At 43.1% G+C, this 12,773-nt stretch overlaps 1 protein-coding gene across 1 annotated transcript in view; it reads left to right on the top strand.

Moving 5' to 3' along the window:
- The first annotated feature begins 348 nt into the window (after positions 1–348).
- The window catches only part of LOC131820033 (uncharacterized), a 29,103-nt gene continuing 16,678 nt past the window's right edge, over positions 349–12,773 (top strand). Inside the window, exon 1 of the mRNA XM_059155515.1 lies at positions 349–488. Coding sequence (XP_059011498.1) covers positions 349–488 — 140 coding nt within the window. The remainder of the gene's footprint in view (positions 489–12,773) is intronic.

The raw sequence follows: 12,773 nt of genomic DNA, 5'->3' as shown, positions 1-12,773 counted from the left end.
AGGAATGCAAAGCAGATACTCTACGCAAGTGGAAACCAAAAGAGAGCAGGGGTAGCTACCCTTTATGTCAGACAAAACAGACTTTCAGCCCAATATGGTTTGATACCAAGAAGTTCATCATGTAATGATAAAGGGGTCAATCCATCCAGAAGATATAACAAGTGTGAATATGTAGGCACCCAGCAGAGGAACACCTAAATATATTAAGCAAATACTAATAGATCTGAAGGAAGAACTAGACAATGCCACCATAATAGGAGACTTCAGTACTCCACTTTCTACAATGGATAGATCATCGAATAAGGAAACAGAGGACCTGAGAACTGAGTGACCAAAGCTTCCAATGAGATGCAGGTCACCACAGGGCACTACAGACAGTCCCAGTCCAGCTGCTTCGACCTCATGAACATGGGCTTTGTGATGGGCTATGCAGTGGACACGGTGGCCAGGGCACTCTTCGATGTCTTTTTCTGTGTCAGGATCAGAATGTGGGGTTGGGAGCTGATGGGTGGGTGGCCAATCCCTGGCCTTCAGAGTGACCATCCACTGCTGATCAGCATGGTGGTTACCCACGAAAGCTACCCCATCCCATCAGTCCTAGCTCATGTACTATATAACAAAACAAGCCTCTACTCAGTGGTAGAGCTTGGGACTGTTAACCTCAGGGTTGTGAGTCCAAGCTCTTTTTTGGATGTAAAGATTACTTAAAAATAAAATAAATTAGTAGGGGCACCTGGGTGGCTCAGTGGGTTAAAGCCTCTGCCTTCGGCTTAGGTCATGATCCCAGCGTCCTGGGATCGAGCCCCGCATCGGGCTCTCTACTCAGCGGGGAGCCTGCTTCCCCTCTCTCTCTGCCTGCCTCTCTGCCTACTTGTGATCTCTGTCTGTCAAATAAATAAATAAAATCTTTTTAAAAAATTAGTAAAATCTAAAAAAAAAAAAAAAAATAGGAAAGACAGGACCTGAATTACACCATAGAGCAAATGGATCTAATGGACCTAACAGATAGATACAGAACGTTCCATCCAAAAGCACCCGAACACATGTTCTTCTCACAAGCGTATAGTATAGAACATTCCCCTGGTGAACTCATACCATAGGTCACAAAACAAGTTTTAGCAAATGTAAAAAGATGAAAATCATATCAAGTGCCTTTTCCAAATACTCTAGCATAAAAACTTAAAATCAACAGAAGAAAACTTTGACAATTCACAAATATATGGAAATAAAACAACACCATCCCAAACAAACTATGGGTCAAAGAAGAAGTCAAAGAGAAGCAAACCAAAAATGGAAATGCAACATACCAGCAACACCTATGGGATGCTGAAGGGGTAGTTCTAAGAGGGACCTTTATAGAGAGAAACTCAACATTAAGAATGAAAGAAAGATCTCAAATCAACCACATAAACTGACACCTCAAGGAACTGGAAAAAGAAGAAAGTAAGCCCAAAGTTAGCAGAAGGTAGAAAATAACAAAGATCAGAACAGAAAATATATGAAATAGAAACCAGAAAAATAATCAAACAGGTCAGCGAAACTGAGAGCATTTTTTTAAAGATGAACAAAATGGACAAACTTTTATCTAGATTAAAAAAAGAGAGAGAAGACTCAACTCAGAAATAAAAGAGTTACACATATACATACTGTAATATTATTCAGCTGTGACATGAGCAAAAAGGAAATCGTGCCATTTAACTCAACGGGGATGGGCCTTGAAGGCATTTTGCCAGAGAAAGACAAATGCTGTATGATATCACATACAGTGTTAGTGGTCTAAAAAAGCTGAACTCATAAGAATAGTAAAACAGCGGTCACCAGAGGATGAGGGAGTGGTGTGGGGAGAGAGGAGATGGAGAGATGTTGGTCAAAGGGTACAAACTTTCAGTTATTAGACAAGTAAGTTCTGGGGATCTAACACCCAGCATGGTGATTTTCCTTAATAGTCCTGTATTAGGGACATCTGGGTGGTTCAGATGGTTAAGGCTGGGACTCTTTCTTTTCTTTTTTTTTTTTTGGACACAGAGAGAGAGATCACAAGTAGGCAGAGAGGCAAGCAGAGAGAGAGGGGGGAAGTAGGCTCCCTGTTGAGCAGAGAGCCCGATGTGGGGCTCGATTCCAGGATGGGGCTCGATCCCAGGATGGGGCTTGACCCCAGGACCCTGAGATCATGACCTGAGCTGAAGGCAGAGGCTTACCCCACTGAGCCACCCAGGCGCCCCATGCCTGTGACTCTTGATCTCAGCTCAGGTCTTGATCTCAGGGTCATGTGTTCAAGCCTGGTATTGGGCTCCCCACTGGGTGTGGAACCTACTTTATAAATAAATAAATAATTTGGAAAATTTAAAAAAAAAATATATCCCGTATTATGTACTTGAAATTTGCTAAGAGAATAAACCTTAAGTGTTCTCACCACGAAAAGGAAATGGCAATTTTGTAATGTGACGGAGATATTACCGAACTCTATGGTGGGAATCATTTTTTTTGCAATTCATAAGTGAATCAAATTAGCGTATCAGACACCTCGAACCCTGGAACTCACACAATGTTATGTGCCGATTACGTTGCAAAAAAGCTGAGGAAAATAGTTAAAATGGTAAGTGTTATGTTATATGTATTTTTCCACATTTAAAAAAGAATGAGTGAAGTTAAAAAAACTTCAAAAAACTGAAGCGTGAAAGTGGCTTCCTTTGAGAAACTGTTGTCATCATTTTCTAATCAAGATCATGCAGCCTATAAAGGAGCTGTTGTGACATTGGGTATTGTTGTTGGTTTTTTTTTTTTAAGGTTTTATTTATTTATTTGAGGTGGGGGGAGGCAGAGGGAGAGGGAGAAACAGATTCCCCACTGAGCAGGGAACCCCAGGTGGGGTTTCGATCCAGGGCCCTGAGATCATGACCTGAGCCAAAGTCAGAGGCTTAACTGACTGAGCCACCCAGGTGCCCCGATGACATTGCTTTTTTAAGAATCCACTGGTCGTTGTGTTCTTGGGCTTAAAAAGCTTTGTTCTCTGTTCTTGCATAAGAACTACTTTTCACCGTCAGGTAAGTAAGGTAAGCATTTCTTTCAAAAAATAGTAACTTTTTTTGAGTACTTACTCAAAAATATCTTATGACTAAACAACACTGAAAAATGCAGGTGTATTTTATTCTAAGCCTTGTTCAGCTGGAATAATTTAAAAATCTCCTCAAATGCTATTAAGCTTTTAGCAGTTCATAAAACTTCTGATGTGGACTTCTTTTATTTTTTTTTAAAAGATGATTTATTTATCAGAGAGAGCACGAGTGTGAGTGGGGAAAGGAGTAGAGAGAGAGGGTGAGCGTGTATCTCAAGCAGGCTCCCCACTGAGTGTGGACATCCCCCAACCCCAGGCAGGACTTGGTATCACCACTCTGAGATCATGACCTTAACCAAAATTAAGAGTCATACACTCATACTAACTAAGCCACCCAGGTGCCCCTGGTCTTCTTTTAAACCTTTTTTTTTCCCCCTTTATTTATTTATTTGAGAAAGAGAGAGATCGTGAGTCGGGGAGGGGCATAGTGAGAAGCAGACTCCCCACTGAGCAGGGAGCCAAATGAGAGACTTGATCCCAGGACCCTGGGATCTTGACCTGAGCTAAAGGTAGATGCTTAACCCACTGAGCCACCTTAAAAAAAACTTGTTTGTATCAGAAAAAGCAACTTAAATTTTCTTCTCACGTCTAATAACGAACTTTAATTCTATTAGTCAAAGGACACACTGCTTAATCTTTGATCTGTAACAACTATTTTAAAACCTGTTTCGGGATCCTTCGTGGGAATACGCTGGTGAGCAAGATAGGCTGTTGGTCCCCGACTTCACAGAGGATTCAAGCCTGTGATTTAAAGAACACACACGTGTGTGTGCAATCTAAAAAAAGAAACAGAACAGACTTTCAAATACAGAGAACAAACTGGTGGTGGCCAAAGGGGCGGTGAGGAGGTGGGCGTGTGTGTGTGTGTGTGTGTGTGTGTGTGTGGTTGCAGAACAGAGGTGATTAAGAGGTAGAAACCTCCAGTTACAAAACAAGTCACAGAGGTGAAAAATACAACATAGGGAATATGGCCAATATTGTATTAACGTTGCATGGTAACAGTTGGCAATTACACTTACTGAGGTGAGCCCTGAGTAACGTATAGAATTGTTGAATCAAAATATTGTATACCTGAAACCAGTATAACATTGTATGCTCATTGTACTTCAATAACACAAAGACATAAAGGACATACTGTATAAAACTTCAGACCCTTAAAGCCATTGGGCTGGAGAGGACCATAGGACAGTGTTTTCTAAGTTTCTGGCTATGATTCATCAGTGAAACCTCCCACAGACTTTCCTTAGGAAATTTACCTTCTTAACACTTTTTTTTTGGGGGGGGGCAGGCACTAATTCTATACCCCACTACTGCTGCTGTCTCCATTCTCGCTCCTAATGCTGAAATATTGCATACATCTTAACTAACTGGTACCTTGGTGACCGATGCTGTCTTCAGTCTACCTAACAGGGGATTCTAAAACTATACATGTTATTGCCCCCTTGCCTAGGGCCCTTCTGTGATTCCCCTCTGCTGACAAAATGCTACCCTCCCTATCATGTCCTAAACTCTTTGGCCACTGAAGCCATCCTAGCCTCCTCTTTCCACTTGTGTGTCTCTGTCCCCAGATACACAGACACCCACATCCACTACACTGGTCCACTGGCAGCTTCTTTAACATGCCAGAGAATTTTAATCCTTCTTTGCTCACACAATGTCCTTGCCTAGCTGAAAGACCTGTTACCCATGCTGGCCCCAGTTTCCTTAACTATTTAGACTTAGAACTATGAAAAGTAATAAAGGGATAGCTCACTAAGGTGGGCTTGGGATGCTAGAAGGGGAGGCTGGTAGAGGGAGCCCTACCAGCCAGAGTCAGTTATAGGAAGATTTGTCAATTATAGATCCCTACCAGAAGAATCCTAAGAGGAAAGCGTTGTCAGTTACTGGCCCCACCAGGAAAGATGTATATTGCATCTCCTACAAGAAAGACCTGCAACCCAGCCAGTGAGAACCTGTCACGACCCTGATCTCTTGCTTCTTTCTAATGGATTTCATTCGAAACAATGCCTCCCAACTTCCTTCTTCTCCTCCGTGGAACATATTCCTCTCTTTTGTTAGAGTTCCGATGGTTTTGCCATAGCTTGCTTATCCTGGATGCAATTCTCTGCTCTTCCTGAATAAACCCATCGTAACTGCCAGTAACATCACTGACAGCCTCATTTTTAAGGTTAACATTACTTGGTGATCAGAAGTGGGATCCAGAGAAGACCCCCAACAAATTCAGACGAGATCGGGCGCGTTCAGGGTGGTATGGCCGTAGACAAGACCCCCAACAAATTCAGAAGCTGGTGAGCAAACAGGTACCGCTACCCTCAGACTCTCCTGGGCTCACTGCTTTCTGTCCAGCCCTGCAGATTGAAGGTAACTTTTCTCCTGCATTTCAAGCTCCATACCTTTCTCCTGGATTTCAAGATCTATTTTAAGGCTTTGGGTTTTCTTGTTTGTTTGTTTTTACTTTGAGAGTGACTGTTTGCCCTTTGGTCCAAGTCCTATTTGGAACCGGACTGTTCCAACAGAACCATGCTGGCCTTTGTTCTGATTTCTTCTTGGAACCAGGCTGTTCCTGTTGACATGGCTGTGTAGGGATTTTTCCTTTTTGCTTTAGAGAAAAATCTCTAAGAAATGGGATTCCTGCCCCCCCCCCACCGAAACTCCAGCCTGTTTAAACTACGGTCCTTCCACATACACATCTACAACTAAGTAGACTAACTGAACCAGAAGTAATTTAGAACCTCATTATGGAGAACTTTCCATCTCACCATACTTATTTTACTCAAAATTAAATTAGAAAGCCTTGGCTCCTGAAAATTTTTTTTTTATTTTTGTTTTTCTTCTCTTTTCTTTTTTTAGGTTTTATTTATTTGTCAGAGAGACAGAGAGAGCACAAGTAGGGGGAACAGACAGGGACAGGGAGAAGCAGGCTCCCCACTGAGCAAGGAGCCCAACGTGGGACTTGTTTCCAGGACATGGGATCATGACCTGAGCTGAAGGCAGACGCTTAACTGACTGAGCCACCCAGGCGTCCCCTGAAAACATTTTTAAAAGGAAGAAAAAAAAGAGAAAAGAAAAAACCTGAATGGAAAGTCTATCATTATTATTACTACTACTCTTATTATTTTTTTCTTTTTATTTTTTTATTAAATTTTATTTTTTTTATAAACATATAATGTATTATTAGCCCCAGGGGTACAGGTCTGTGAATCGCCAGGTTTGCACACTTCACAGCACTCACCATAGCACATACCCTCCTTACCCTACTTTCTTATTTCTAGAAACAACACAGCCACCTGGGGCTCAGACCCCAATTTCAGCACCATTTTCCTGCCAAAGCTACCTGTTCCTCAGACTTTCTCTCTGCTCCCTCCTCTTCTGAACCTATTAAAATCTACTTCTTTAAAGTTTTCTGAGGTTCTAAAGAAGCCTCAGTTTTCTTATGTTCCTTAGATAAGATGCTGGGGTTCAGCGCCGATGGCCAAGAAAGCATTCTTGAGATGTCTTCATGCAAAAAGGTGATTTTATTAAACCGAAGGGACAGGACCCATGGGAAGAAAGAGTGGCTCTGGGGTTATGAGGAATGGGCAATTCTATACTTTCAAGTTGGCAGAGGGTTAGGGAGAGTGTAAGTTTCTAAGGAATTCTGGAAGCAAGATTTCCAGGACCTTGAAGGGGCTAGCTATTGTTGGGGAAAGGTCATTTTCTACTGTTTAGTAAACCCTCAGTCACCAGTCCCTCCAGATATCTATCACTGGGCCATGTGCTTGGAGGATGATTGCTAACATAGATCTTGGGGGGAGTAGAGATAAAGGGATTGGGATAATGGTAAGCTAAGATTGGATTTTGTCCTGAGCAAAGGAGTAACATCAAGGCAGCTGAATACTCAGAGAAAGTTCACTCGGCCTGTTTGAAGGACGTGTCCATGGACTGAAGGAAGGAAGGGCATTTAATTTTTTCCTTTGCCTTCGCTCACCACATCACCTGGACTATAGCCGAATTGTGGGCCTCAGTGGAAGAGTTTCGCAAAGTGACTGAGGACCCCCATAAGTTTACAGAAGAATTTTAGCATAGTTACTCACTCGTACCAACCTGCTTTCTCAAGATTTGTATCTATTAGTTCACAGGCTTGTCGGTGAGGAAAAGGCCAAACACTGGATGGAACTAGCCCAGTGAGAACAACCTGAAGGGGACTGAGAGAAACAAACCCCTAACTTTTGGCAAGACGCTAGAGCACTTGCTGGAAATCTCCACCAGGCAGTAAGTTAGATTGTCAGAACCTGCTGACTGGTACAAAACTCAGGCTTTCCCACAAAAGCCCGATCAACCTGTTCATGTCTATTATAGTCAACTTCAAGTTGTCTTTTGTTTGTTTATTTTTTTTAACATTTTATTTATTTATTTTACAGAGACAGAGAGAGAGAGATCACAAGTAGGCAGAGAGAGAGAGAGGAGGAAGCAGGCTCCCCACTGAGCAGAGAGCCCGATGCAGGGCTCCATCCCAAGATCCTGGGATCATGACCTGAGCCGAAGGCAGAAGCTTTAACCCACAGAGCCACCCAAGCACCCCTCTTTTGTTTTTTGTTATTTTTTTAAGACTTATTTCTTTATTTTTGAGAGAGCACAGTCCATGGCAGACTCCCCATGGAGCGTGGAGTCTGAATCAGGGCTCGATCTCACCACTCTGAGGTCATGACCTGAGCCACAATCAAGAGACAGACACTCAACCAAATGAACCACCCAGGCGCCCCTCCAAACTGGCTTTTTTTTTTTTTAATTTTAATTTATTTGACAGAGAGAGATCAGAGGTAGGCAGAGAGGCAGGCAGAGAGAGAGAGAGGAGGAAACAGGCTCCCTGCTGAGCAGAGAGCCTGATGCGAAGCTTGATCCCAGGACCCTGGGATCATGACCTGAGCTGAAGGCAGAGGCTTAACCCACTGAGCCACACAGACACCCCCAAACTGGCTTTTAAGAATATTCTGGTCTCCCTTTAGATGTTGAAGTCACCTCATGAGTGGCAGTCAACTCTGTGTTTTTTAATAAACTGGACCTTTTTAGTTAAAAAGACCAGGTTGGGATGGAAAACCAGCCAGTCCAGATTTAGGAAATTTGGCAAACCAGCTCGCTTGCATCCTAGATGAGTCAACTGAAAGAAAAACTTCTAAAATGCTCAATTTTCAGGTCTGGCAAATGAAGGTTCTAAACAAAACCAGAATTACCCTATTTTCTGCTATTATTGCCAAGAGCCAGGGCACGGGGCCCCTGGGTGGCTCAGTGGGTTAAGCTTCTGCCTTCAGCTCCAGTCATGGTCCCAGGGTCCTGAGTTCGAGTCCCATGTTGGGCTCTCTGCTCAGCAGGAAGTCTGCTTGTTCCTCTCCCTCTCCCTATTTATTTATTTATTTATTTATTTTAAAGAATTTATTTATTTATTTGACAGAGAGAGAACACAAGTAGGCAGTGAGGCAGGCAGAGAGAGGAGGAAGCAGGCTCCCTGCTCAGCAGAGAGCCTGATGCGGGACTCGATCCCAGGACCCTGGGATCATGACCTGAGCCAAAGTCAGTGGCTTAACCCACTGAGCCACCCAGGTGCCCTCTCCCTATTTATTTAATGATAAATAAAATCTTTTTTAAAAAATGGATCCTGTGTCCAAAATGTATTAGACGCCATACTTTTGTCAGGTGCTCTGCCTGTTACTAAAATTCTGGAGCATTCCAGACTCTACTCCCTGGAGGTCAAAGTAATCCACGTCAATGATATTTCCACCAAAAATGCTACTTTTAGGGAGACCAATAGCCAGACCTCTGTCAGAGTCCAAAGATACATTCTCTCAAATGATAATTTTGGAAAAACTGATAAGAGATATTCAACGTTTGGCCCCAGAGAGGGAGAAACAATATTGAAAATCTAAAAATGGTTGGCTTGATAAAAAGAGAGAATTCTGGATTGGACCAAGTAACAATCTGGCCCTACCAGAAGTTCTAAAATTCCCAGTAACACTGGAACATGCATTAAACCATTGGTCTACTGACACAGTAACAGTGTTCATGAATCAGTATTGGTGGGGAAAGATGCATAAAGCCAAGGAACATGACTACCTTGCTTGTCTTACCTGTCCAAAGTATAGCTCAAGGAAATCTGTTCACGCAAATGAATTTCATACAGCTTCCCCATCTCCTAGATATAAATATGTTTGAGTCATGGTTTGTGTGTTTTATCACTGGACCAAACTTTTGTCATGTAGACAAGCCAATGCTTCTGCTGTTGGAAAACATTTTCCCCACTTAACTTCATAGTGATCAGGGAACCCATTTTACTGGTTAGCTGCTTCAACAAGAGTGTGCTCTTTGGCTGGTTTTTACAACACTTTCATTGTGCAAAGCACAGGAACTGTGGGAAGGCTGTCCCAAGATGAGCCACTCTGGCGTGAAGATTATTATTATTTTTCTTAAATAGCTCCACACCCAATTTAGGGCTTGAACTCACGACCCTGAGATCAAAGGTAGCATGCTCTACCAACTGAGCCAGCCAGGCACCCCAAGATTATCTTGAGCCGAAGGCACTGGAGACCCTGCGGGCTCAGAAGAAATATTGGCCATTCCCTTAGCTACATAGAAAAATACAACTGGGGGTCTTTCTCAGAATAAGGGTTATTATGAGAGATGACTTTTATCTGCATGGCCCATCTGTAGGGCAGGGCAAACATCTCATTACAAAACATCTGCCCTTTTGATTGCCCTGGGAATTGCATTCCTTTCCCCTGAAGTCCTGGACCCTTATCCCCTTCTCCTTAGTTCTGGATGAACTATATACCTATTCTGCCTGTTTCTGGAATTTCCATGTCTATTTGGAGTCTCTGTATATAAAAAATCAAACTGAATTTTCTCCTGTTAATCTGTCTCATGTCAGTTTGATTCTTAATCCAGCTAGAGGGACCCCAAAAGGGACAGGAACTCTCGCTCTCAGGCAATCCCATCCTCAGTCCTGAGGGTTATCACACACACTAACAGACTATTAAGACTCAGTAGGCAAAGGGAGCCTGGGTGGCTCAGGTCATGATCCCAACGTCCTGGGATGGAGCCCCTCAATGAGCTCCTTGCTCAGCAGGGAGCCTGCTTCTTTCTCTGCCTGACTCTCCCCCTGCTTGTGCTCTCTCTCTCTCTCTTTCTGACAAATAAGTAAAATTTTAAAAAATCAAAAATAATTTTTTAATAAAATTTTATCAAATTTTTAATAAAATTTAAAAATTTTTATAAAACTTTTTAATAAAATTTTAAAAATATAAAGAAAGCAGCAAACCCAGATTGGGCCTGCACACCATCTGAAGCCCTGCTTCATCAAATGAAGATTTCCTGGTGGAAGCAGACAACATCCAGATGGACAGCTTTCCTGGGATGCCCAGACCAGCCCAGATACCTTTTTTTTTTTTTTTAAGATTTTTATTTATTCACTTGATAGAGACACGAGAAAGGGAACACAAGCAGAGGGAGTGGGAGAGGGAGAAGCAGGCTCCCACTGAGCAGGGGTCTCAAAGCGGGGCTCGATCCCAGGACCCCGGGACCATGACCTGAGCCGAAGGCAGACGCCTAAGGACTGAGCCACCCAGGCGCCCCAAGCCCAGATACCTTTTTCTCACTCTTGCCTCTCCTAGATTTCCCGTGAAAAGACACTCTCTTTGTCCACATTTCCCAAATGCTTGTGCAGGGGGAAACTTTTCTTTTGATCATGGACTATTGGGAAGAGCCGCGTCATGATCCCGCGTCATGATTTCATGTGCCGTTTCTGAAGGGTTTGAAGGTTCAGAATTCATCCAAGTTCTTCTTTCATCTAAACTACTGAGTGCTGCTGGGTTCTTATCTAAATTCATGGTCTCTGAATTTACAACTTTGTGGACTATATAATTCAAGAATATTTATTTTCAAAACAGTTTTTTTTTTTGAGATAACAGCAATACTTTTCTAAAAAAGTCTTTGAAGAGGGCGCCTGAGTAGCTCAGCTGGTTGGGTGACTGCCTTTGGCTTGGTTCATGATCCTGGAGTCTCGGAATCAGGTCCCGCATGGGGGGGGGGGTCCCTACTCGACAGGGGGTCTGCTTCTTCCTCTGACCCCCCCCTTCTTGTGCTCTCTCTCTCTTTCATTTTCTCTCTCTCTCTCAAATAAATAAACAAAATCTCAAAAAACATATATATTCCTTTGGGGAAAAAAAATGTCTTTGAAGATGTGCTGTTTTGCAAAAGTTCATCAGCTGTTGCTTCAAGTTCATACCTTCACTGTATCTTCCCAAAAGCACTCGGTTAATTCTTTCTGTGGGCTTTTGTAGTATTTACTATTCCACTGTCATGACTGCTTTAAGCAGGGACATCCAGGAGACATCCATGAGTCTGGGTTTGCCTTCATAAGGATAAACCTCTCTTCCCTAGGTCAGAATGTGTCAATAAATATTTTCAGTTGGGTACCCTCCAGACCTAGGGTCCTGGTTTAGGACCAACACACAGTTTGGAATTGTGTTACTTTTTTCACAATTTTATTTACTTGTCAAAGAGAGAGCACAAGTGGGAGAGCAGCAGGCAGAGGGAGAAGCAAGGCTCCCCACCAAGCAAGGCGCCCGATGTGAAACTCTATCCCAGGACCCTGGGATCATGGCCTGAACCCAAGGCAGATGCTTAACCGACTGAGCCACCCAGGCGTCTGGTGGAATTCTGTAATTTTTGATTCTGTATTTATCTTTTGGATTCTGTACTCACTCTTTTGTAAAAACAGTGTACCCGATAAGGTGATGCGGGCTCAGTATTTCAACATGATCTCCAGCACATGCAACCTTAAGAAGATACAGACCTGGGAAGGGAAGTGCAAGAGACTTTACCCTCCTCACCCTCCTTGTTACTCGAATGTGGCCTTAAATGGTTTCTAGGTGCTCTGCACTTTCCTTCCAAAGTGGGACATTACAATCAGGAAAGGTCCTTCCTGGTACTGAGGGACGAAACCACTCTATACAAAAAAACCCTAACTCTTGATCAATGATGCTTTCAATCAAAGACTCACAAGGTGGAACCAGGATGCTAGAAGGGGAGGCTGGTAGGGGGAACCCTACTATTCAAGGTCAGCTATGGAGAGAACTGTTAATTACAGATCCCTACCAGAAATATCTCAACAGGAATCATTTCCAGGTCCCAAAGGAGAAAGATGTACATTGCATCTGCCACAAGAAATCAACCACCCCCGCAACTCAGCCAGAGAGAAACTATCATAACCCTTGAACTGTTCTCTCCAAGGGAGTTGTTGGTTGTTTTTTTGGTTTTTTTTTTTTAAGATTTTATTTATCTGAGAAAGAGAGAGCATGAGCAGGGGCTGGGAAAGGGAGAAGTGAGCTCTCCGCTGAGCAGGGAGCCTGATCCAGGACTCGATCCTAGGACCGCTGGGATCATGACCTGAGCCGAAGGCAGACGCTTAACAGACTGAGCCAACCAAGCACCCAGCAGGGGACTTTTGTTCAGAATAAACCCTCCCAACATCCTTCTTTACAAAATAATGTTCCTCTCTTGTTTGTTGGACTCAGCTATGGTTTTTGTGTAGCATGCTGCTCCTGGATTGCCATTCTCTGCTATTCCTGCATAAACCCATCTTTTGCTGATAAAATAACTGGGAGTTTTTATTTTGAAGGTGAGCAGA

Source organism: Mustela lutreola, chromosome 17 (genome assembly GCF_030435805.1).
Source record: "Mustela lutreola isolate mMusLut2 chromosome 17, mMusLut2.pri, whole genome shotgun sequence".
Lineage (NCBI taxonomy): Eukaryota > Metazoa > Chordata > Mammalia > Carnivora > Mustelidae > Mustela > Mustela lutreola.
Note: the sequence above shows the minus strand (reverse complement) of the source record. Positions and strands in the feature narration are given on the sequence as shown.